General features: G+C 38.2%; 1 protein-coding gene across 8 annotated transcripts in view; it reads left to right on the top strand.

Annotated features, from left to right (window-relative positions):
• Positions 1-1,288: 1,288 nt before the first annotated feature.
• DYNC1I2 (dynein cytoplasmic 1 intermediate chain 2) overlaps positions 1,289-26,757 on the top strand; it is a gene marked incomplete at its 5' end in the record, with an annotated part of 59,835 nt that continues 34,366 nt past the window's right edge. For 4 of the 8 annotated variants that reach the window (XM_080667224.1, XM_080667221.1, XM_080667223.1 and 1 more), the window contains 4 exons: positions 1,289-1,723; positions 3,006-3,122; positions 10,630-10,747; positions 21,908-21,998. In XM_080667224.1, coding sequence (XP_080523350.1) covers positions 3,015-3,122; positions 10,630-10,747; positions 21,908-21,998 — 317 coding nt within the window. Of the gene's footprint in view, positions 1,724-2,975; positions 3,123-10,629; positions 10,748-21,183; positions 21,202-21,907; positions 21,999-26,757 lie in introns of those variants that run through there. The other 4 variants (XM_080667219.1, XM_080667222.1, XM_080667218.1 and 1 more) reach the window with 2 other exon arrangements.

Raw genomic sequence — 26,757 nt, 5'->3', positions numbered from 1 at the left:
TTGTGATAGTCACTTTATTGCAATGGTCTGGAACAGACCCTGCAATGTTTTCATGATATACATGTGTAGTTATAAAATAGCTCTTTGGAATTTTAGGTTATGGGGGAAAGTCTTGAAATTTGGAGAATTTTCTTTGTCAAATTAATTTCTGAGATATTTATCTTGTATATTAGGCCTAGGCCCAAGGACTTAGAATTTGAACCCTAAAGGTTAATCCGAGACTTGACCATCTAAAATATAAGACATTGCTTTCGTGTTGGCTTTCATTCTTGCCAAATAATGCTTTAAATTGTGTAAATAAAATTTTAAGAAATGTGTATCAACCCATAAAGTTCTGGCAAATTCATATCCTAATAACTTTTGCTTTCTTTATATGTTAAAAAACCTACAACTATGGAAACCATTTTTGCTTGGCTTAGATTTTAATAGTATAAAATGCTTTCTTTTAAAAAATTCTTTGAAAGAAAACCACAATGCTACCAATTATACTGCAGCAAGGTACAGGAGAATTATATGCTATGCTGATTAATATATTATTTATTTTATAATTATTATTTTTATAACAGTACTAATTTTATTTGTAGCCCAAAATGAATAGTCAGTCCATGTGTACATGATGAAATTTAAGAGGAAATATAGGAATTAGAAATTTTTATTATTAATTTTCAGAACTGTAATACTGCAGCTAAGCAAGTGTACATCATAAATACTAGTAAAAACTGAATTAGGTTTACAAGGAGTTTTCTAATTAAAGACAGTTTCTCCCAGTTTTTGACAGAATAGGGTTATAATACATTTTCAAAATTTAAATTTTGTATTATAAATTTTGACTTAAGATTCCACATGAAATCTCTAAAAGGCATTTTTTTTTTTTCTAAAACTGGTATATATGCCCTAGAAAGTGTTCTACACCAAAATGTGCAGTGCAATATATAGGGTGTCCCAAAAATGTATATGCACTTTGAATAATTATAAAGGCAGTGTTTATTGAAATGCATTTCATTTTCAAAATTGAGCTATTAGCTGTTCAATTGTGTACACATTTTGTGGGGGCACCCTGTATAGATTCACCACTGGAAAATCCTTCTTAAAATTCAGCCAATGTTGAGTCCAAGATCTTAAGATACAACGAGCACTGATCAACAGACTGAATACATTAAGCGCTGGAAGCTTCTCATGGGAGTTTTGAAGGAAGAAGGCCTCAAAGTGGGGAACCGCAAGACTAGGAAATACTACATGTCCCAGCATACTTTGCGACTACCATTGACCACAGCTCCCAGAATGCATTGCTCGCCCCAAGCTAGTTTCTCTTGGAGCTGGGGCTTGTAGTTTTCCTGAGTCGTGTCTGTCTGTTGGCCAGGGGGAGGTTGCTTATCCAGTCCGCGGATATTAGCAATAGTCTTAGTTTTTGGTAAAGCGGAAACACTTCGGGCTCCTGGGCCTTCTTTGTTTTATTCCTTGTCTTCTGCTTTACACAGGTAAATCACGGAAGGGCTACAATTCCCCGCAGCCGGGCTCCACCCCTTCTTTCTGGGAACGACTTCATTCTGATGAAGCCATTTGTCCCGAACCACTCGCCGTAGCAGCCACCGCCCATCCCTCTTTGTGTGCCTCGAGTAGCCGCGGAGCTAGTGGCGGCGACACTTAGTGTCGTGGCTGAAGGAGAGGAACGTTGTCGGAAGTTGCAGGCGGGCGGATTCTTCCCCTTCCCGCCACCTGACAGGTGGGTGAACTGTCCTCCCCTCAAGGCCCTCCTGTCTGCTGGGTCTCACGTCGGGACTCGAAGGGCGCCTCGGCAGTTCCTGCTGACAGTGCCGCCCGGCCGGCTGCGGAGCGGAGAGGCGGAGAGAGCCACGGTGACTCAGGAAGGCCGGCCGGGAAGTCCACGTCCTTACTTTCTGGCCGCTCCGGAGGTGGCTCGGAGGGGCCTGTGCAGCGCCCACCGGTCCCCCCTCCGACGCACTATCCCGGACGCGCCCTCTTGGCCGTGACCCCAGGGGAGAAGTGACTCCTTGTCGCCTTGCTCATGTTATCAATAAAAGTCATTGCTACGTTTTCCCTCACCTTTGTGCGTTGGAAAGTACCCAAAGGCGGAGGTTGTAGCACATTGCAGAGACATTCTCTTCCTTCTTCGAGTTTTAAGAAAGTGAACGTGTGTGTTAGTCATTGAGGCTCGGGCTCCTGTGAGGATGCGCGGGCCGGTCAGCTGGATGTAGTTAAGCCGGTTGGACTTTGTTTCTGGGCTTTGACTAAGCATATATTTACTGTACCTAAGTATATTTGATAGCAAATGATGGTTATTTTTGTGTTTTGCTTGTCCAAAATACTACTATTACATTGCACTTATAGAATTTACGGGAATGTTGTGTGTGACCACACGTTGTTTTATCAAATTTCTAGGAATGAATGAAAAACTCTGGTAATAGATTTGATCTGTATCGTTTATGTTAAGCTTCTTAATGCCAATCCATGTCCTCTGTTTTGAGAGCCAGGTATTGTGTTAAAATTTGGGCATGTGAACATTAAAGAGCAATGTGCTAGCTACTGTGCTTAAAGCTGAATAATATTTCTTATATACGTTTGTTCATAATGTTTTTCAAATCTTAGTAATTTATAAGCTTCCATTGTTTTAAAATTAGAGTTTACATGTTCTCTTTATTTTTATTAAATATATCTTACTGATTTTTTACAGAAAGGAAGGGAGAGAGATAGAGAGCTAGAAACATTGATGAGAGAGAAACATCGATCAGCTGCCTCCTGCACACCCCCTACTGGGGATGTGCCCGCAACCAAGGTACATGCCCTTGATGGAAATCGAACCTGGGATCCTTCAGTCCCCAGGCCGACGCTCTATCCTCTGAGCCAAACCCGTCTGGGCTACATGTTCTCTTTAGATAGCATTGAACTACATGGCCTCTTGAGACATTTATTGAAGACAAATTTTTGAAAAGAGTGCAGCTTTTACCAGTGTAATGATGATTGTATATGATTACATGCTTCTTAAGGTCACAAACATGTCGGACAAAAGTGAATTAAAGGCAGAGCTGGAACGTAAGAAGCAGCGGTTGGCCCAAATCAGAGAGGAAAAGAAGAGAAAAGAAGAAGAAAGGAAAAAGAAGGAAGTATGTATGATTTTAAAAAATAAACAATATAAAATAATTGGATTTTATTTCAAGTACTGAATACCTTTATGAAAAGCTTTCAGAATAGTTTTTTAAAAAGTCCAGCAGTTGTGACTGCAAAATATAGCACTGTAGGTGGATCTGACTCTAAAGAAACCAGGTCTGACTAACAAAATTCATTGCAGACAGTTGCATGAGTAATAGTTATCTAGTCAATATAGGAATTTGAGATGTACAGTAGTCTCTTCTTATCTGTGGGGTACAAGACCCCCAGTGGATGCCTGAAACCGCGGATAGTACCGGAAATGATAAAACTGATCAAAAGTGGTCAATTAAAATACGACTTTTTTTACTAAGTAAAAATATTTCATGTAGAATTATGCATTTCTAGGGTTTTGATTTATAAAAGTTCAATTTACGTATTTAGTTTTCTAGGAGTGTGTTTATTATATTTTTTATTTTATTTTTTTATTTTAATAAATCTTTATTCAGATTATTACAATTGTTTCTCCTTTTTCCCCCCATAGCTCCCCTCCACCCGGTTCCCACCCCACCTTCTGCCCTTACCTCCCCCCCCACTGTCCTCATCCATAGGTGTATGATTTTTGTCCAGTCTCTTCCCGCACCCCCCTATACCCCTTTCCCCCTGAGAATTGTCAGTCCACTCCCTTTCTATGCCCCTGATTCTATTATATTCACCAGATTATTCTGTTCCTCAGGTTTTTAATTCACTTGATTTTTAGGTTACTTGTTGATAGATATGTATTTGTTGTTCATAATTTTTATCTTTACTTTTTTCTTCTTCCTCTTCTTTAAGAATACCTTTCAGCAATTCATATAATACTGGTTTGGTGGTGATGAACTCCTTTAGCTTTTTCTTATCTGTGAAGCTCTTTATCTGACCTTCAATTCTGAATGATAGCTTTGCTGGGTAGAGTAATCTTGGTTGTAGGTTCTTGCTATTCATCACTTTGAAAATTTCTTGCCACTCCCGTCTGGCCTGCATAGTTTCTGTTGAGAAATCAGCTGACAATCGTATGGGTGCTCCCTTGTAGGTAACTAACTGTTTTTCTCTTGCTGCTTTTAATATTCTCTCTTTGTCTTTTGCTCTTGGCATTTTAATTATGATGTGTCTTGGTGTGGTCCTCTTTGGATTCCTTTTGTTTGGGGTTCTGTGTGCTTCCTGGATTTGTAAGTCTATTTCTTTCACCAGGTGGGGGAAGTTTTCTGTCATTATTTCTTCAAATAGGTTTTCTCTTCTTCTGGCACCCCCATAATTCAGATGTTGGTACGCTTGAAGTTGTCCCAGAGTCTTCTTACACTATCTTCAACTTTTTGGATTTTTTTTTTTGCTTTTTGCTTTTTCGGTTGAGTGTTTTTTGCTTCTTTGTATTTCAATTCTTTGACTTGATTCTTGTGTTCCTCTATTCTGTTTCTGGGTCTCTGTATAATATTTTTTATTTCAGTCAGTGTATGTTTAATTTCTAGTTGGTCCTTTTTCATATCTTCGAGGGTCTCGTTATATTTATCGGCCTTTTCTAGGATATTCTTGAAAAGCCTTATAACCGTGGTTTTGAATTCTATATCCAGTCATTTGTTTTCCTCCATTTCTTTCGTTTGTGATCTGTTTCTTTGACGCCGCATTTTCACTGCTTCCCTGAGTTGGTAGGGTAGATTTGTGTGCTAGGTTTCCTATATGGCCCAGTGGGTCTGCCTCCCCAATTAACCTGAGGTGGACACTCTTGGTGTACCCCTTTGTGGACTGTGTGTACAGCCTTGTTGTACTTAAGTCTTGATTGTTGTTGGTATCACTGGGAGGAATTGACCTCCAGGCCAGTTGGCTATAAGGATCAGCTGTGTCTATGCTGGGAGAAGTTCGGTGCTGGAGACAGCCTTATAGGATTAGACTTGCCAAATTGCAAAAGCCTCTGTGCTCAGCTTGGATGGGGTGGAGTCTCAGGGCGGAGCAGACAGTCTTGGCTTCCCTTCAGCCTTGCCCTTGCGCGCACGCGCGCGCCTTCAGACCTTTGCCTTCCCCGGCTCCCGAGTCTCCGCCCGAGAGTCCAGATTCCCCCCACAAGAGTGTGGGTCCCCAGGGGCTCGCCTGGAACTGGGGTTCAGTGCAGTCAGAACTGGGGCTCAGTGCAGTCAGGAGCTTCTGACTCCCTTCCACTAGGGAATGCCTGTGGTAACCTCCGCAGCCTTTGTGCGCACTGGCATGTGCGCACCCCCAGACCTCTGCCTTCCCCGGCTCCCGAGTCTCTGCCCGAGAGTCCAGATTCCCCCCGTAAGAGCGTGGGTCCCCAGGGGCTCACCTGGAACTTGGGTTCAGTGCAGTCAGAACTGGGGTTCAGTGCGGTCGGGGGCTTCCTTCCCCCTTCCGCCAGAGAAAGTCAGCCAGGCTCTCAGCTGCCCTTCCTCTCTGCGCGCACAAAGACCCTTTGCTGTACTCCAATTCTCTGTGAGCTTTTCTCTTTCCTTCTAGTTGTAGAATTTTCACTCAGCCAGCTTTCTTGTGGTTCTGGATGGTGTCCGTTCTGTCTTTTAGTTGTAGTTTTGAAATTGTTGTGCGAGGCAGCAGTTTAGGTGCTTACCTATGCCGCCATCTTGGTTTCTCCGAGTGTGTTTATTATATAAAGTAAGGGGCATCAGCTCATAAAACATGGCATCTACAGTATATCATAACTTAGTTTAGATTTTGAACCTATTTACCTGAAAGTTTTACTAGCCTGAACTGCTAATAATCTGTCAAGATACTATTAATGACAAAGAGAAATATATAATAGAATATTTAATTGGTTAGGGGATTTCTTTTTATCTCCTTTTTCATGAACTAGAGGCCCAGCGCGCCATATCACGCGGCCCCGCCCACCCGCCGGCTGCCAGCCTTGCTGTGATCGGAGCCTGTGGGCCGCAGGGGAGGGTCCGAGAGGTGCTCCATGAACCTTCTGGTGACCCGTCATTTGGTCGTTCGGGCATTATGACGTTACAGCCACTGGCCTTTTATAATATAGATAGTCATTGAAATATTTTTACCGAGTTACGGGTTGGATAAAGGTGGACCAGGTACTTATGTCTTCTGATTTTTGGCATCACCGTTTAATCATGTACTGAAAATGTACATTGACCCTGAGCTGGAGATATTACAGATACGTTTTAAATGGCCAGTGTAAGGTAATTTGTCCTGTGACATTTGTACCAAGTTTTTCTATGTGATAGCCTAAAAAATAGCCAAGACTTACAGGAATCTCTTAGGGGAAAAATAAAAATAGTAGTAAAAAAAAAAAAATCAATGATATGATTTATATGTGGCATTGCAATGATACTGTGAAGGCCTGTAATTGAAGAATTTTCTAGTGTTCTCTGAACCATTATTATAAGTGAGTTGGAGCTTTTAGTTATTTCATTAAAAGCTATCTGGTAGAAGCATGAGTCAGACTGGCAGAGCCATTAAAAGTAGTATCTATAAATTTAAGCCTTTCAGTGTGGAGAGCAAATTTGGTTTTTGTTTTCTAAGGATGGTCATAAGTGGCTTCTAAGGGATATCTGTTACATGATTTATATATTTAATTTGAAGTTTTTAAAACATTACAAGTGATAATATTAAACAGTGAGTCTATAATATATTACATGTATATAGGTAAAGTGTCAACTTGATAATATAGCCTGTTTGACTATTTTGACGAAATTTTCTGATGAATTTTTTAAGTTAAAATGGCATCATAGAATATTATGACTAACAAAATTCACTGCAGACAATTGTATGAGTAATAGCTATCTAGTCGAAATAGGCATTTGAGGTATACAGTAGCCTTTTCTTCTTCAAGGGATAAGGTTCCAAGACACCCAGTGGATGCCTGAAACCTCAGATAATACCAAACCCTATAAATACTATGTTTTTTCCTATACATATGGGCCTATGATAAAGTTTAATTTAGAAATTAGGCATAGTAAGAGATTAACAACAATAACTAATATAATCAGGCACCACTTAATGACGGGAATATGTTCTGAGAAATTGGCCATTAGGCAGTTTCATCCTTGTGCAAATATCATAGTTACTTTTACAAACCTAGGTGGTATAGCCTATTACCCACCTTGGCTATATGGTACAGCCTATTGCTCCTAGGCCACAAGCGTGTTACTGTACAAAGCAAAACAACATAAAGTCTGCATAGTACATACGTGTAAATACATGGTAAACAAAGCTGTACGAAGGCTCCTGCCAGCATAACATGCATGCTGTTTTACAGTAAACTCATTTTTTATAGATAGAAATATTACACTCTAAAATAATGATAAAAAGTATAGGAAATACTTAAACCATTAACATAATCACTTATTATTATCAAGTGTTATGTAGTATGCATAATTACATGTGCTTTCATCTGACTGAAAGCACAGTAGGTTTGTTTACACCAGCATCACCACAGACACATGCTTAATGCATTCCACAATGACATCACTAGGAGGTAGCAATTTTTCAGCTCCATTATAATCTTATGGGACCACTGTTGTATATCTGGTTTATTGTTGACTGAAACATAATGCAACCCATAACTGTGATAAAAATAGAACAATTATAATAATATACTGTAATAAAAGTTATGTGAATGTGTTCTCTTAACAAACTAGTACAGATTTTTCATTTTTTACAATTTCACAGATAGAATATTCATTCTTACCATAGAATAGATCTTAGCAACCTCAGCATACAATTGTTTTTCTTTATTAAGTCGAGAACTTCCACCTTTTCACTTAAAGGATGCATTTTATGGCTTCTCTTTGGCATATCTGAAATGCTATTGTCACTAATGTGGTTTGAGACATTATTATTATTTTGTTGTTAATCCTCACCCTAGGATATTTTTTTCCATTGATTTTTAGAGAGAGTTGAAGGGAAAGGGAGAGACAGAGCAAGAGAAACATTGATGTGAGAGAGAGAGACATCAGTTGGTTGCCTCCTGCATGTGCCCCCAACCAGGGCTGAGGATCGAGCTTACAACCGAGGTACATGCCTTACACCTGAATCGAACCTGGGACCCTTTAGAGCACAGGCTGATGCTCTAGCCACTGAACCAAACTGACCAGGGCTGGTTTGGGATATCTATACTGATAAAAGGGTAATGTGCTAATTAGACCTGGAGACCTTCCAGACGTCCTTCTGGACAAAGCCATGGTAGTGGGGCTGAGGCAGAGGTGGTTAGGGGTGATCAGGCCAGCAGGGGAGGGCAGTTGGGGGCAATCAGGCTAGCAGTGAGGGCAGTTAGAGGCGAGCAAGCCAGCAGGGGGGGCAGTTGGGGGCGATCAGGCCTGCAGGGGGAACACGTGGGGTGATCAGGCCAGCGGGGGGGGGCAGTTGGGGGCGAGCAGGCCGGCAGGCAGAGTGGTTAGGGGCAATCAGGCAGGCAGGCAGGTGAGTGGTTAGGAGCCAGCAGTTCCGGATTGCGAGAGGGATGTCCAACTGCCGGTTTAGGCCCGATCCCACAAGATGGGGCCTAAACCGGCAATTGGACATCCCCTGAGGGGTCCCAGATTGCAGAGGGTACAGGCCGGGCTGAGGGACATCCCCCCCCATGCACAAATTTTGTGCACCGGGCCACTAGTTTATATATATGAAAGCCTAAGCAACTGTTACGACCGAACGACCAGAATGACTGGTTGACCAATCGATGCAGGAGCTGCCCCCTGGTGGTCAGTGCATTCCCACATGGGAGCGCTGCTCTGCTGACTGACCTGTCCCAGCGGCTCACCAGCCCAGCAGCAGCCACTCACTCCCTCAGTAGTCCTGCAGATCCAATCTCCAGAGAACGGGCCAGGCACTGACGGACCAGTGCCGCTGGCATGATCCCAACAGCACTACTGGCCTCCTGGAAGTCGGCCTCAGGCACCGCGGCCACTTCCTTTCCCTAGATGCTCCACAAGGAAGAAACAATATAAAAGCGGCCGCCAGGTGGTTCCTGACAACCAGTGTGAACATCAGTGGGATGGATCTGGATCCCGGGCCAGCAAGGGCATCCCACCACCCACTCAGAGGGCCAGTTGTGTCCCAGAACCGCCCCCCACCAAGCCCCCTTGGGACCCTACCCATGTACAAATTCATGCATCGGGCCTGTAGTTATTAAATAAGAGTTTCTTGAACACAAGCATTTCAACACCATGATAGTCGATCTGATAACCAAGACTGTTACTAAGTGACTTACAAGTGATTAGCATATACACTGGAAAAAAGGGATGATTCACATCCCAGGCTGAACGGAGTGTGGCAGAGCAAGATTTCATCATGCTATTCAGAATGGCATGCAATTTAAACATACGAATTATTCATTTCTAGAATTTTCCATTTAATATTTTCAGACCAAGGTTAACTACAGGTACTGAGAGCATGGAAAGTAAAACCGTGGATAAGGGGACAATACTGTATATATAGGACTTTTCCCGGAAGGCTTAATATTCACTTGAAATGTTTTGGATGATCTGAGAGTGTTGAGGCTTCTCTAGTTTAACTGGAAGATTTTGCTAAAATTATAAATGTCTAAAATAAAAGTTGACAAAAACTTAATTTAAAAAATGTTTTGAACTATGCAAAAGTGAATTTTACCAAACCCAGCCATATTTTTATCATGAACTAGAGACCTGGTGCACAGGATATGTGCACTGGTGGGGGGGCGTGGCCTGTGTGGATTGGCCTGCTGTGGGAGCGCTGCTCATCCCGGTCAGCCAAGCGGCTGCAGCAGGAACAGCCACTCATCCCAGTCAGCCGAGCAGCTGTGGACCCGCACTCTGAGCGGCTGCTCCCGCTGTGGGAGCACTGCTCATCCGGGTCAGCTGAGCGGCCTTCCCACTGTGGGAGCACACTGACCACCAGGGGGCAGCTCCTGTGTTGAGTGTCTGCTCCCGGGTTGTCAATGTGTGTCATAGCGACTGGTCGACCGGTCATTCTGCAGTTCAATCGCTGGGCTTTTTAAATATAGGTTAATAGCTATAGTTAAAAAAAAAAATTCTAAAACTTTTCTCCATATGCATTTTTTACAAACATCCTTACATAAAGTTGCATAAATACAATGAATACTTCATACAGAAGTTTGAGGTACCATACTGTTTTCAACAAATCAAATTGTCCATTTAGTTAAAATTTGTTACCTTTTAAGTAACTCCATCTTTTTTTTTTTTTTTTTTTTTCATAGCGTTGTGATATTTAAGTCTAAGTTTTTGTGCCACAGGGGAGAGTTTCACAATTCCTAACTGTGGATAGCAATTTAATACTGTAGATAATTAGAAGTTGACTGTACTTTTAGAATTTACCTATTAGGAAAATTTTTGCGGCAGCTCTTTGATTATATATAAAAGTGAATCAAATTAGTACATACCATTTGGAGATTGCTTACTAGAACTCTGTTGAGAATGGTTTTCACTTAATTAGCATAATGTCTATTCAAAATACATTTTTTGCAAACAAATGGTGTGTAACATATGTAAACTTAAGTTTTTAACTTAAAAATTTTAGACTGATCAGAAGAAGGAAGCAGTTGCTCCTGTGCAAGAAGAATCAGATCTTGAAAAAAAAAGAAGAGAAGCTGAAGCATTGCTTCAAAGCATGGGGCTAACTCCAGAATCCCCTATTGGTAAGGATAAGAATATATCCATTCATAAGATACATATATTCCATTCAGCTCAGATGTACCTGAGATGAGTGAGTTGACAATATATTTTGCATATTTTTCTTATTCGTGTATCTTAAAAATTATTGATCTTATCCTTTATTTGGAATTGTCTTATTTCAGATGTGCTAATACATTGTTATTTTGTTTGTTAAGAGAGCTGCAAGGTTAATTATGTTTATTAACATAAATGAACCACCAATTAACTTTTCTTGTTAAATCAGTAATTTATTTCAACAAACATTTGTTGATCAAGTTTTCTGTGCCATACTGTATTAATTTTAAAGATGACTGTGATTTCTGATTTTAATTCTACATTCCTTGCTGTAGGTTAGATGGAGGTGTAGGTAATCAATCAAAATTCTAAAGGTATATTAGTATTCACAAGTATAGGAGTGGAAGGAGAAGCTTATAGCCTTTTGTTCTCAATGGTAATAAGGAAAAGAATGTTGGTACATCCTTTTGGCAGTGATCTGACTTAGTCTCATTCTTTTTCTGTGTTATTCATTTTGATAGCAGTGCTAGACCAAAAGGCTGAAATAGAAGAGGTACTGAGGATAATCTAGTTACATATCAGAAAGCATTAGGTGTTTACTTAAAATAATTTTGAGCTGGGTGCTTTTACATGGTATTTTAGTTTGACATGGTCATTGTCCTTTAGGGACCTAAAATTTCAGGGTTAGCTTGTGGGCAGAGTTCATCTAGTCCTGGGAACAAATACCAGAGATAGTAACGGCTGTATACCTGTTGCAAAACTACAACAAAATAGTCCTTAGAGCTGATATTTCTAAAAGGTTTGAAGATGAAAAAGCTGGTTTCTCTCATGGTCTGCTTCATTGTTATTTCTTTCAGCTCATTTGCCTTTTCCTTATTGTAGAGTGTGAAGATTGAAATACATTAATGTTTAATAAGCTTATGTTGCATATTGCAATTTTAAAAGTAAATGAATCAGAACACTCTTTTCTTGTTTAAAAAATACCAAGTTGCTTATTAGCTGATTAGTCTTTGAATAATAATCTTTTTTTTTCTTGAGCCTTTGGCTTTTGTTTGTTTCCTGTAGGATTTTTTTCCCCTTTTCTGTTCTTTGTAAGACATCCATTTCACTGCATTCACCTGCACATATTTATTAATTTATTGGCCACCTCCATCATCAGTTCTTGAAAGATCATTCTTTAGTTGTATGCATATGTGTGTTTGTTTCTCCCTTATACCTCATCTCCATTCTTCTTCCCAGTCTTGCATTAAGTACTTTTGCATTTTTCACATACATCCTTTTGATCTGTCCTATATGTGTTTACATTTTTCAAATTTTCATATATCTATGTGTATATGTTTTATACACATACATAGCATTATACTGTGTGTCTCATTCTTCTATAAAGGGGAGCTTTCCCTCTGTAAATAGCACTATGTGGTTACTCTAACTGCATTTTCTGTTAGAAAAGCATGAGACATGCTTAACTTTTCACTTTAATTACTAATAGTCACTTCCAAGGAGTGGCAGATAAGGGTGTGTGTGTGTGTGTGTGTTTTAGGACTTTGCTGTAATATTCTTGTACTGTCCATATTAAGTGGCCATTCTCATTTAAAATAAATTGTACAGCTTTCCCTTTTGCTGTTTTATAGAACAACTAGTAAAGGATAGATATTACTTGTTCCTTAAAAACTTGATAAAATTGAACTATAAAGCTGCCTGGGATTATAACTTTCCCCCCCAGGGGTGGTGGACAACAGGAATTTTTTTTGTTTTTGTTTTTTTCACTGTTTCAGGGTTTTTTTTTGTTGTTGTTTTTTTAAAAATATATTTTATTGATTTTTTACAGAGAGGAAGGAAGAGGGATAGAGAGTTAGAAACATCGATGAGAGAGAAACATCGATCAGTTGCTTCCTGCACACCCCCCACTGGGGATGTGCCCGCAACCAAGATACATGCCCTTGAGAGGAATCGAACCCGGGACCCTTCATTCTGCAGGCCGACACTCTATCCACTGAGCCAAACCAGTCAGGGCACTGTTTCAGGTTTTTTTAATAATTATAGTCTATTTAAGTTTTCTATTCTTTTATCATGCTGGTTTTTTTTTTAAACACACAAAACAATAATAAACGTTTATTATCTCTCAGTTTTTGTCAGCCAGGAATTTAACAGTGGCTTAGTTGAGTGGTTGTCTCAGGACTCTCATGGGGTTGAAGTCAAGATGTTAGAGTTGTAGTCAACTGTGGTGTTGACTGGGGCTAGAGGATTTGCTTTCAAGATGGCTCAGTCCCATGGCTGGCAAGTTGGTGTTGGCAAGGGTGGGCTGAGTACCCCCCGCTGTGGGCCACTCCACAGAACTGTTTGAGTATCCTTGCAGCAGGTCAGCTGGGCTCTCCCAGAGTGAGCAATCTAAGAGAGTAAGAGAGCCAGGAGGAAGCTGTCCTTTTTATGGAGTACCCTTGGCAGTCCCACAGCATCATTGCTGCCACATTCTGTCCATTGCAAGAGAGTCACTAAATCCAGCCCACATTCACATAGAATTTGTGGATGTTCTTTAAAACCACCAAAATATTTTCATAACCTCATAGGTCTCTTCATATTTTGAGATGAAAATATGCTTTGTTTTCCTTTAAATATATATGATGATATATTTATATTGGTATGTTTTCTAATGTAAAAGCATGTTCACATTCTGCAATAAAACCAACTTAGCTTTGAGATACTATTTTTCTTACACATTGCTAGATTTTGTTAGTATTTTATTTAGGAACTAGAGGCCCAATGCACGAATTCGTGCACAGGTGGGGTCCCTCAGCCTGGCCAGCGATCAGGGCCATCTCACCCAGTCCCGATTGAGGCCAGCCGGCGGGGGGAAGGGGCCGCCAGAGGTTGGCTAGCTGGGGAGTGGGAGGGGCCAAGGGAGGTTCTGATCAGGGTGATTGGGGCCAGCTGGTGGGGGGGAGGGGCCACAGAGGTTGGCCAGCCAGGGGAGGGGCCATGGAAGATTGGCTGTGGGAGTGCACTGACCACCAGGGGGCAGCTCCTGCATTGAGCGTCTGCCCCCTGGTGGTCAGTGCGCGTCATAACAACTGGCCGACTGTTCATTCTGACTGTCCAGTCATTGCAGTCGTTCAGTCCTAATGGTCACTTAGGCTTTTATATATATAGATTCATCATCTATGCTCAGAAAACTAATACTTCTTTTTTCCTTTTACTGTATCTTGTCTGGTTTTATTGTAATGGTTATACTAGGCTCATTAAATGACTTGTGTGGTTTTCCACCTTTGTTCTCTGACAAATGTCTAAAAATCTTTTCAGTATATATGTAAAATTAGGCCTGAAGAATACGGGATACAGATGTAGACAGTGGTTGTCAAATTTTTTTGACATTAACCCATGAGAAAAAAAAACACATTTTGTACATGATCCAGGGTGGATACTTGTGTGGGTTTTTTTAAATACAGAATAAATTCATTAAATATATTTTATTGTAAAATATAAAAACACTGCTAGGATACTCAGGAAAATTTATCTTTTTTAAATCACTCTATTACTTTCTTAAAATGGACTTTTTATTCTTTTTTTAATTTTACCAAAGAGAATTCATGTGTTGTTGTTTTTGTAAAAGATATAGCTAATAAAACCTCTTAGCTTCTGTTTACTGGTAGATCCTTATTTATTTGGTCATTTGAGTGCTTTTTGTCAGAGGTCCTTGAGAGTAGAGATAACATTTTTATTCCTGGTGCCCAGCACAGTCTAGAGCGCTAGACACTTAAATGTTTGTCCAGTTATTAGGTCATATGTCTTTATAGCTGGTAAGGCCAAGTAAAAGCCACTCTGCTTTAAAAGCAACAGCAAAATCTTAGTGTTTAAAATTTAGGAAAAAGCATAGTGGAAATTTCTACTATGCCTTTTTTTTTTTTTAACTAAATTTAAGTTGCAAGTCTTAAGAAAGTTAATTTTAGATACAGCATTCAAGACATATTGTATCAAATGTGGAGTTCTTAAACATTGATGATGGAAGAAATAAAGTGAATCTTTTTTTGTATGTGTAACTACCGTTTTATCCAGCTTGTAAAGAGATGAAAATATATTGTCAGTTACTCTGTAGGCTGAGTCTGTAGCAATTGGATAGAGTAAATGTGATATCTAGATTTTCTTTTATTAAAAAGAAACAAAAGAAATTTGTTAGTCAGAATAGTAATTGCTTCATTTTTTCCCCTTGTAATTTTTGAATATTTTAAATAAGATTTTTTGATAGAATGCTTTCCATATACCAAGTCATTTTTTCAAGTTTTAGTCTAATTTTAAGTTTCTTATAGTATTTTAATTCTGTAAAATTTTTATTTCTTTTTAAGCATTTATCTGATGCTCTAAATTATATTGAAGAGAATAAAAGAACAGAAACATTTAGGGGAGATTAGTGGAGGATAAAGTTCATTATTAGGAGAAGGGGCCAGAGAAAGGGGAGAAATTAATAGTTTTCAGTGACTTAAGGTTTAAAGCAATAGCTTTCAGGTAAAGAAGAGTAAGGTATGAAAAAGTTATTTAGATTATATTCCAGGCTTGGAGCACTTGTGTCCACAAGGGGGCATAATTGTAACAAGGGCTGTTTTTGAATAGTAAGAATCTTAGAAGAAATTCTTACAACCTCAGATTATCTTAGAAGCTCACTCTTCCATATCACTGTCTTCTACCAACACTTTCATTCCCTGCATTTACTTTACTTGACTGTCCACCTTTCTAGGTCCTTTTTTCTTTTACTTGAAAAATAATTGGGCTGTGCAGCATTCTTCATCTCTGAGACTTCTGTGTAGTTTTCAGTGGTTAACTCAAATGTAATTCTAATTCTAAATCTAGGTACATTCCCAAGCCCTAGCCGATTTGGCTCACTGGATAGAGCGTTGGCCCACGGACTCAAGGGTCCTGGGTTCAATTCCGGTCAAGGGTACATTCCCAGGTTGCGGGCTCAGTCCCCATCAGGGGGCATGCAGGAGGCAGCCAATCAATGATTCCCTCTCATCATTGATGTTTCTATCTCTCTCTTCCTCTCTGAATCCTATATACTAAAAGGGTAATAAGCAAATCGACTAAACGGCAGAATGACCAGTTGCTATGATGCACACTGACCACCAGGGGGCAGATGCTCAATGTAGGAGCTGCCCCCTGGTGGTCAGTGCACTCCCACAGAGTGGGCACTGCTCAGCCAGAAGCCAGGCTCACAGTGGTGGGAGTGGGCCTAAGCCATCAGTCAGACATCCCCTGAGGGCTCCTGGACTTCGAGAGTGCTCAGGCCAGGCTGAGGGACCCCCTCTCCCTGAGTGCAGGAATTTCATGCACCGGGCCTCTAGAAAAATATATTTTTTAAAAAAAGGATATTCTAGTTGTTTCTCCACAGGCCAAAAATCAGCATTGTTAATTTTATATCCCTAGAAGGCCAAAATCTAAGCTGGTGGGGAAGGCCTTCTCACTTGGCTTTTTGTCCTAGAGAATTAGAGTCACAGCCTTTCAGTATTACTTACATGATCAATGAATGCTTGGTGTAGATTTGTTTTTCAGTTTACTCCATATTTTTCTGTCAGTTCTAAGAGGAGGGAATAGGTGTCTTTGCTCTAAGCTTCTAAAGAAGTTTAAATTCATTTATGCTATTTTATATACAGAACTGTGTAGTAAGGTGATCTGATTGAGTCACTGTTATTATTAAGCATATAATTTATTATTAATATGTTATTTTCAAAGCTGATTGGACTCTTAACCCATCTTTAAAAATGAGTTCTAGAATTGAGTCTTTTCTGATATTTGAGAGGCAATGAGTTGTTCAGTGTGTATGTGTGTGTGTGTGTTGTTTTAAATCTCCTTGAATGCATGCTTTTGTTTGTTCTTAGGGGTCATTTGTTGGAGTCTGGGAGTATGGTGGCATTGCCTTGTGCAATTACTGTATTCTTTGATTTTTCTAGACTAATAGGGTTAAAATATGGTAGTCATCAAATAAAACTACCATTCCCTTTTTTTTCCCTATTAACATTCTTCCTTTTTCAAGAATAATAACTTCCTTTTTTTAGTTTTGTTCCTTCTTGTAGTTTACCTTATTTATTATTGCAAGATAAAGTTGGTGGGCCAGATAATAACTTTGAGATTTTAATAAACCTCTTCATCATCCAGCTTAGAAACGTTTTTTTTCCAGAAAGAATATAGTTTTGGGGTAGAGATATTTGTTTTTATCTTATTATAAATTTGAAGTTATGGTGATTTATTTTGCTTCTGGCTGATAATTTTGTAGCATCACACCTAAGATGTGCTTTTTATTTCTGAAACTTCTATTTCAGAATTGGCTAAGTTGGTGTATTTATTTATGTATATATAATTACTATTTAACATATTTCCATAAAGAATTTGAGGAACCATATATATATATATATATATATATATATATATATATATATATATATGTGTGTGTGTGTGTGTGTATGTATATATATGTATATATATTTTTTTAAATGAATCTTTATTGTTTAGATTATTACAGTTGTTCCTCTTTTTTCCCCCATAACTTCCCTCCACCCAGTTCCCACCCCACCCTCTGCCCTTATCCCCCCCACTGTCCTCGTCCATAGGTGTACGACCTTTGTCCAGTCTCTTCCCGTACCCCCACACCCTCTTCCCCCCAAGAATTGTCAGTTCACTCCCTTTCTATGCCCCTGATTCTATTATATTCACAGTTTATTCTGTTCATCAGATTTTTTATTCACTTGATTTTTAGATTCACTTGTTGATAGATATGTATTTGTTGTTCATAATTTTTATCATTACCTTTTTCTTCTTCTTCCTCTTCTTACATAATACTCTTCAGCATTTCATATAATACTGGTTTGGCGGTGATGAACTCCTTTAGCTTTTTCTTATCTGTGAAGCTCTTTATATGACCTTCAATTCTGAATGATAGCTTTGCTGGGAAAAGTAATCTTGGTTGTAGGTTCTTGCTATTCATCACTTTGAATATTTCTTGCCACTCCCATCTGGCCTGCATAGTTTCTGTTGAGAAATCAGCCGACAGTTGTATGGGCACTGCCTTGTAAGGTAACTAACTGTTTTTCTCTTGCTGCTTTTAATATTCTCTCTTTGTCTTTTGCTCTTGGCATTTTAATTATGATGTGTCTTGGTGTGGTCCTCTTTGGATTCCTTTTGTTTGGGGTTCTGTGCGCTTCCTGGACTTGTAAGTCTATTTCTTTCAGCAGGTAGGGGAAGTTTTTGGTCATTATTTCTTCAAATAGGTTTTCAATATCTTGCTCTCTCTCTTCTTCTGGCACCCCCATAATTCAGATGTTGGTACGCTTGAAGTTGTCCCAGAGGCTTCTTACACTATCTTCATATTTTTGGATTCTTTTTTCTTCTCCGGTTGTGTGTTTTTTGCTTCTTTGTATTTCAAATCTTTGACTTGATTCTTGCGATCCTCTAGTCTGCTGTTGGATCTCTGTATAGTATTCTTTATTTCAGTCAGTGTATGCTTAATTTCTAGTTGGTCCTTTTTCATATCCTCGAGGGTCTCACTAAATTTATCAGCCTTTTCTAGAAAATTCTTGAAAAACCTTATAACCGTGGTTTTGAACTCTATATCCAGTCGTTCACTTTCCTCCATTTCTTTCATTTGTGACCTGTTTCTTTGTCCCCGAATTTTGGCTGCTTCCCTGTGTTGATAGAGTGGCTTTGTGTGCTAGGTGTTTAATAGGGCCCAGTGGCTCAGCCTCCCCAGTTACCTGAGGTGGACACTCTTGGTACACCCTTTTGTGGGCTGTGTGCACAGTCTTGTTGTAATTAAGCCTTGATTGTTGTTGGTATTGCTGGGAGGAATTGACCTCCAGGCCAATTGGCTGTAAGGATCAGTAGTGTCTACGATGGGAGAACTTCTGTGCTGGAGACACCCTTATGGGGCAGGACTTGCTTCAGTGGGGCTTTGGTGCTCAGTGTGTCTGCCCCCTGATTATGTCCTTTATGGATCTGAGGAGTTGTAATCTGGATGGTCCCACTCTGACCACTGGGTACACTGGCTCTTGGATCTCTAAGGAGGTGCAAATTTAGTCTCTGCCTGAGGCCACCCAGCAGGAGCTACAGAGAGATCTGCAGGTTCCTCTTCTTTGTTTGCGGTTTGGAGGTGCCTAGATGAGGCCCAGCTGTGAAGCAATGCAGGCTGCTGTGGAGCCTTGGGCCTTTTGGAAGTTCTGGGGCTCTCTGACCCAGCTGCAGTTTGTTAGGCAATTTTAGATTGTAAAGGGCCAGGCCATTCATATGCAAAGGCCTCTGCGCACAGCTGGGGTGGGGTTGTAAATTGGGTGAGGTGGGGTCTCAGGGAATCAGCAGGGCGGAGCAAACAGCAATGGTTGACCTTCAGCCTGCCCTGAGAGGCCCCGGGTCTCAGTGTCCCATGGTAATCGCTGCAAGCACCTCTGAGAAAAAGCTGCCCTCGTGTTCCAGCCCGATGCCAAACAGTCTAGTTTCCCCCGTGTGAGTCTGGGTCCCCAGAGTCTCACCCGGAACTGGAGTTCAGAGCAGTCGGGAGCTTGTGTCTCCTTCCTGATTGAAAAAGACAACCGCGTCCTCAGTGTCCAGCCCTTTCCGCGCTCGCCGCCATACCTCCGCAGTTTACTTTCGCAGCTCCTCTGAGTCTCAGTGTGCTTTTCTCTTCCCTTCTAGTTGTAGAATTTCCACTCAGCCAGCCTTCCTGTGGTTCTGGATGATGTCCGTTTTGTCTTTTAGTTGTAGTTTTGAAGTGGTTGTACGAGGCAGCAAGTTCAGGTGTTTACCTATGTTGCTATCTTGGTTTCTCTCTCTATATTTTTTTTAAATGTAGTCTTAACCAAGAAAGATACTATTGAACTTGTTGAGTGAAATGATTGATACTTGAAGTCACTAGAAGGGGGAAATAACATATTAAATTGAAAAAGAATCTTATAGTTTATCATAAATAATTACATGGAGAGGAATATTACTATTTTCTTCTAATCTTTCTGTCACTAAGAAAAATTATTTTTCTAAGCACGAAGTTAAGTATGTAATTTAAAGAATATAAACTTGCTCCTTTGAAAACCTCTATCAAAACATTATATTGCCCCATTATGATTTAATAAATATGTACTTGTGCTTATAGAGGCAAACCACTGTTAGATATTGCTCTTTATTTAGATCTTAACTTAAGGGAAGCCTTATAGTGAGAGATGGACAAAAAGATAAGGACATGTAACGTAAGAGTATTTAAGGGATATTAATGTTCTTTTATTTCAGATACAAGTAATTTTTAGCTACTTTGAGTCATACATGCAGCACTTAGCACAGTGCCATCTGCATGCGAACTATAGGGTATCCACCCAAAATGTATATATACACTGAATAAAGGCAGTGTTTATTAAACTACATTCTGTTTTCAAAATTGAGCTATCAGCTGATCAAGTGTGCATACATTTTTGGGAGACGCCCTGTATATGAAAGTGATTTGGTTTTATCATTGTTTCTGAGAGATTTAATCACAAAGTTAGAAACATTTGATTTTGCGTTTAAAGTCCTTTGGAATTTAAGTAATAGTTCATTACTATCTCAAGAAGCAGTCTAGCTATGATTTTTTTCCTTCTAATCTTACTGGTTACCAATAGAATTTACCACTGAAAAAATAAGATGGTCAGTTGTGCACCTATGTTTAAGATGTAATTTGTCATGCTAAACTTGTTAGACTAGCACAGTGGTCGGCAAACTCATTAGTCAACAGAGCCAAATATCAACAGTACAACAATTGAAATTTCTTTTGAGAGCCAAATTTTTTAAACTTAAACTTCCTCTAACACCACTTCTTCAAAATAGACTCGTCCAGGCCGTGGTATTTTGTGGAAGAGCCACACTTAAGGGGCCAAAGAGCCGCATGTGGCTCGCGAGCCGCAGTTTGCCGACCACGGCACTAGCAAACCCACTGTTTCTATTGCAGCATGTATAAACATTTAACATAATTTTAAGGGTTCAGTGACTGTGACTTTAAAAAACACAGACTTTAATTAAGTACATATTTCTTTAGTTCCTATATAACTGGGAACTTACCTTCTTTTCAGTAGACTAGTAAAAGAAGGGCTTACAGCTCAACATAAAATGTATTAGTCATTAAAAAATTATTTTAAAAAGATACTTGGGATTGGGGACAATTATGGTAAAATTTAACCAGAAGATGGCAGTGATGATCCTCTTATACTCCCTGCAATGGTAATCAAAAAGTTTTACAAATGTGAAAGCATGAAATATGCACGCTCAACTGTTGGTATATAATGTTATAAATGACAGTTTAGGGGAAAGCATTTGCTGTTTGTTTTATATATTATGAAAAATGTGTATTTTTTTATAAGAAGGGATTAAGAATATTTTGGGTGTCTGTATCTTTGTCTGTACACTTCAGTTTTTTCTGAATACTGGGGTAAGGAAGTTACCATAAGTCTTGCCTTGTTTCAGTTGCATGCATCACTTTATGTTATGCATCATGTCTAGAAGGCATGCTGTTTTATGGCCTGTTTGCACTTTTCACCCAAATTGCTGGAAGCTAATGGACATTTTAAAGGAGTCATTCCTGTAGTTAGTCATTCTCTAAATTAGCTTTTATTTTTGGTGGGGGAAAATTAAATCAGTTAAGACATTTTTGAAAGAAAAAGTATTAAATAAAAATTAACATTTAAAAATAAATCTCAGAAAACCAGAGTTAATGACTTTTGAAGCATATTCTAGAGTTTTGATATTGATAGCAATTATAAGTATTATTTATACTCTGGTGATCTTAAACGTGGGAAATTAGAAAGGGGAGAAGGAATGCTCTCCTTTGAAAATTAGTGCCCACATTTGGTATTGGCTGAGATGAAGATGCATCCTTCTGTAACCTTGCTTTTTTAAAAATATTAAGCCCAAATGCATTTGCCAGAGAAATTGCATGATCGTCAGCACGCATTGTTAACTTTGTCTTTCTCCTCTTCTTTCTACTGTTCATTTTCATTCATGTATTTTGTTTTTTGGTTTGCCATTATTTTTCCTTTTTTTGTTAATTACTTCATGTTAAATTAATTTTGAAACGTCATAAGCTGAGCAACCTCTCCGTGTAGTAACAGCGGATACCTGTCTGTTTCACTATTTAGTCCCTCCTCCTATGTCTCCATCCTCCAAATCTGTGAGTACACCAAGTGAAGCTGGAAGCCAAGACTCTGGAGATGGCGCAGTGGGATCCAGGTATAGTAATTTTCTTTTAATATTTTTAAGAATAGAATACATTTAGTGCCCAGGTACTGTCGGTGCTTTAGAGGGACTCTAAATAGTTATGTTAAAGTTAGTCTTAATATTTTGAGATCTAAACGGTACAGAAATTGTTGTAAATTGAGGGAAATTTTTTCTTTACAATATTTCAACTATCACACTTGATTAATTTAGTATTGAATAGTTAACAGATTTTATGCTAATTATATTAAAATAGAGGTGTTAATTTAAATGTTTTCTGTTTAAGCAAACTTTATATTGGTTAATATATGACTGTTTGGAGTATAGCATAAAACCTTTCTGTTGTGCTTAATTTCCCATTCAGTAATTGAAAATCTCAACAGTACAGTTAAATAGCCCAATTCTGTTCTAGTAATTCACTAGTTCTGATTAAGATAGAAAATAATAATGCCTAAAATATCCAGAATAAGGAATAACTGCTAAGGAAACATTACGTTTTTCACTGCCTTGAAAACATCATGCTAAGTAAAATAAGACAGAGAAAGACAAATAACCATATAATCTCACTTATATGTGGAATCTTAAAAGATAAATATGCTCATAGAACACATTGGTGGTTGCCAAGATGGGGCGGGGGGGAGGGGTGGGGATAGGAGGTATGTGAAATGGGTGAAGGGAGTCAAAAGGTTCAAACTTCCAGTTATGCATAAGTAAGTCATGGGGATGTGATGTATAGTATGATGACTGTAGTTAATAATAGTGTATTGCATATTTGAAAATTGCTAAGAGAGCAAATCTTTAAAAAGTTCTCATCACAAGAAAAAGAAATTTGTGTGGTGATGATGTTAACTAGATGTATTGTGATCGTTTCACAATATATACAAATATGGAATCATTATATTGTGTGCCTGAAACTAATATAATGTTATGTGTCAATTACATCTCAATGAAAAAAGAAAAGAGTGCTTACTGCCAAGTTTTCCTAAATTAGCATCTTCCTTGTGAAACTGTATTTCATGTTTGTTTTAGGATCCTGCACACTTGTTGGGACTTGCTTTTCAAAAATTCAGTAAGATTTCAGCTTCTTTCCAAAAATTGTGTTGGGAAAATTATTATTACTTCTCTCTCTTCCTTTCTCTCCCTCTCTCCCTCTCTACCCTTCCCTCTCCCTCTTCTTTCTCTTTCTGTGACACACACACACACTAATAGCAAGTTTTTAATAACATCATACTTTTTTACTTCATGTGACAGCTGAAATGAGATTAAACATAGGTTAAAAATCTTTATTTAGAATCCTTATTTTGGGCCAGGAAGTTACATATCCTTCTCTGGAGAATCTCTTAATACACCTTTAAAAAAATAAATAAACTGAGAAGTTTTATCTTTGTTGTACCTGAGCCCCTCTAATTGAACTTACAAAGAAGTAATGAGTATCTAAAAACAGGACAGAAAAAGAGGAGCAAGGGAGCTAGATAATCTGAAACTTGGTACTTATTATTCCTAAATAATCAGGTTATCATTAATAATTAGAAGGCACAAGAGGTTCAGTTTGAATTTGAGATGTGCTTTCCAAAACTGTTCTGTATATAAAACCAAAATTGTATATCAAAGCAATACTGTCATTGGAGTAAATGACATAACTCTTATCATTTAAGAAAAATTAGCCATAGCTGGTTTGGCTCAGTGGATAGAGCGTCGGCCTGCGGACTGAAGGGTCCCAGGTTCGATTCTGGTCGAGGGCACATGTCTGGATTGCAGGGCTCCATCCCCAGTGGGGGGTGTGCAGGAGGCAGCCAATCAATGATTCTCTCTCATCATTGATGTTTCTATCTCTCCCTCTCCCTTCCTCTCTGAAACCAATAAAAATATATTTTAAAAAAAGAAAAATCAAAGTTTTCTTTTTAGAAATACTATTACCTTAAAAAAGTATGTATTCAAGATTAGTCTAAATTTATCTTTAAGGCTGAATTAATTTTTTAAATACTCAAACTTCTGTGTTTTTATACAAATATGTTAGTATTCTTTTGCTGATAAGCAAGTGGTATTTTCAAGTGAAGGCTTTTTTCCTTCTTCAACATTACCATAGTAAAAATATTTCCCAAAATAAATAATTATATTTATTCAATTTCTTTATTTGATACTATACATTATTTTTATGTGTATAATATACTGTGTTTGTTCCAAACTCAGTGTTCTTGATTTTGAATAGGATTAGCAAGATTATTTTAATGCAGCATCAGCAAGTTTGTTTTAAAAAATATGTAACAATTACATGGTTTTTAAAATTATTATGAATTAAAACATGTCCTTGTGAGTTTCATTGGGAAACATAGAGATTATTAGAGACCTACTTTTGTCCCACTCTGTAGAGCAGGCACTCGTTGAACTGCCAATTTAATATTAAATACTATAGATTGCCACAGAAAATAAAGTGTTCATGGCCCCTGCCTTCATGCAACTTACATTCTAGTGATTACATCATTAATTTATGGGAGAAGATATTCACAAATGATATGTCTGATATCTAAATTATATAAAGAATTCATAAACTCAACATCAAAAAACAATGTAGCTAAAAAATGGGCAGAGGACCTGAATAGACATTTCTCCAAAGATGACATGAGATGGCCAGCTGACACATGAAAAGATGCTCAACATCACTAATCATAATGGAAATGCAAATCAAAACCAGTGAGATGTCACCTCAGAAAGACAATACATAATAAGTACTGGTGAGGACGTGTAGAAAAGGGAGCCCTTGCACTGTTGGTGGGATTGCAAATTGGTACAGCCATTATGGAAAACAGTATGTAGATCCCTCAAAAAACTAAAAACAGAACTACCATGTGATCCAACAACTTCACTCCTGGGTATCTATCCAAAGAAAATGAAAACATTAATTTGAACATGCATTCCTATTATAATTGTGTCATTATTCACAATAGCCAAAATATGGAAGCAGACTAATTGTTCATCAATAAATGGATAAATAAGGCATGGTATACATACATGAAAAAGAATGACATCTTACCATTTGTGCCAACATGGATGGGCTTAGAGGATATTATGGCTAAGTGAAATAAGTCAGAGAGAGAAGGACAAATATGATTTCACTTGCATGTGGAATCTGAAAAACAAAACAACTGAGCAAACAAAACAGAAACAAACTCATAATACAGAGAACAAACTGATGGTTGCCATAGGGAAGTGGGGAGAAGGGGTAGGCAAAAAGATGAAAGGGCATAAGAGGTACAAATTTCTAGTTATAAAATAAGTGACAGGAATGTGATACACAGCTAGAGAATAGTTTTAGTAGTATTGTAATAATTTTGTACAATGACAGATGGTTACTAGACTTACCATGTGATCACTTTGTAAGGTATATCACTGTTGCAAACTATGTTGTATACCTGAAACTCATATACTATTGTCAGTTGTGCTTTAATTTTTAAAAATTCAGGATGTTATTCATTGTATTGAAAAGTTCTAATGATAGTATGCTAACTTGTGTTTAAAGTGTAGATTTTTAATAAGTTGTAAAACAAGAAAATAGGTATTTAAATATCTTTAGGGGGTATTTGTTCTTATTTCAGAATGAATACAAAATTAGTTTTTCTAAGGTTAACAGGGGAAGGAAATTTTTCTATTTATTTATTTTTTGTTTGTTTGTTTGTTTGATTGATTGATTTCAGAGAGAAAAGGAGAGAGAGAGAGAGAATCATTGATCAGCTGCCTCCTGCATGCCCCTTACTATGGATTGAGCTCGTAACCTGGGCATGTGCCCTGGACCGGAATCGAACCTAGGACCCTTCAGTCTGCAGGCCGAAGCTCTATCCACTGAACCAAACTGGCTAGGGCAAATTTTCTCTTTTTTAATGAGATGACATGCATACCTTTTTAATCTCAGTACCTACATTGTCTCCTTTGAACTCATTTTAAATATTAATTTTCAAGAGGGCTGAGTATGTTCATTTTATATATATGTATATAGATATATACATATATATGTATACACATACACACACACAAGAGTAGAAAACTATGACTTCCACTAAATCATCTTCAGATTACATAGGGGAAAGATAATTGATATTGTTGATTAATTGGTACTATTGGCAATAAAATAATAGCATTTTTAAATATAATGGCTTTGAAAAAGAATAGCGTCTGATAATGAAACAGAATTAACTTGAATTGAGCAGGAATGATAATAATGAAAGAATAAAGAGAAAAAGAAGAAATATCACAGGAAAATGCATGAAGATGTGTGAGATAGCCAAGACAGCCTAAGATTAGTACACTCAAAGAGAGGAAAGAGATATATTAGACATTATCAAATATGATATCAAAACACGTCACTATTTCTAAATGTCAAAAATTTCTATTGGAGCTGATGGTAATTCATGAATAAATATAAAAGGCTATGAAAAATGGTATTTCTCTAACTTTTCAGATTAGGAAGTTATATTTCATTAGGTTTCTAGTTCACTTTCTCAATCACAGAATTATTTCTAAAATTTAGGTGGTGGCAATTATTCTGTTGGGGAATCATGCCTCTTAATTCTTTTGTTCCATTCTTGATCAGTTTATCTCTCAGGCTTTTGGATTATATTGTAATTTTACTTTATATGTCTGCAGATGCCTTTAATAAATAATAATCCCATATGTGATGTGTGGCCGGGCTAGTATGTTTTCTGTACAGGCTGTATTTTATAGCAAAGTTTTACTTGATATTAGACTAACATGACATCCTCAACAAGGAGTTCTATATCAC

This window comes from Plecotus auritus, assembly GCF_963455305.1.
Source record: "Plecotus auritus genome assembly, chromosome: 5".
NCBI classification, from domain to species: Eukaryota; Metazoa; Chordata; class Mammalia; order Chiroptera; family Vespertilionidae; genus Plecotus; species Plecotus auritus.
The sequence above is the reverse complement of the archived record's forward strand: the minus strand, read 5'-3'. Positions and strand labels throughout refer to the sequence as shown.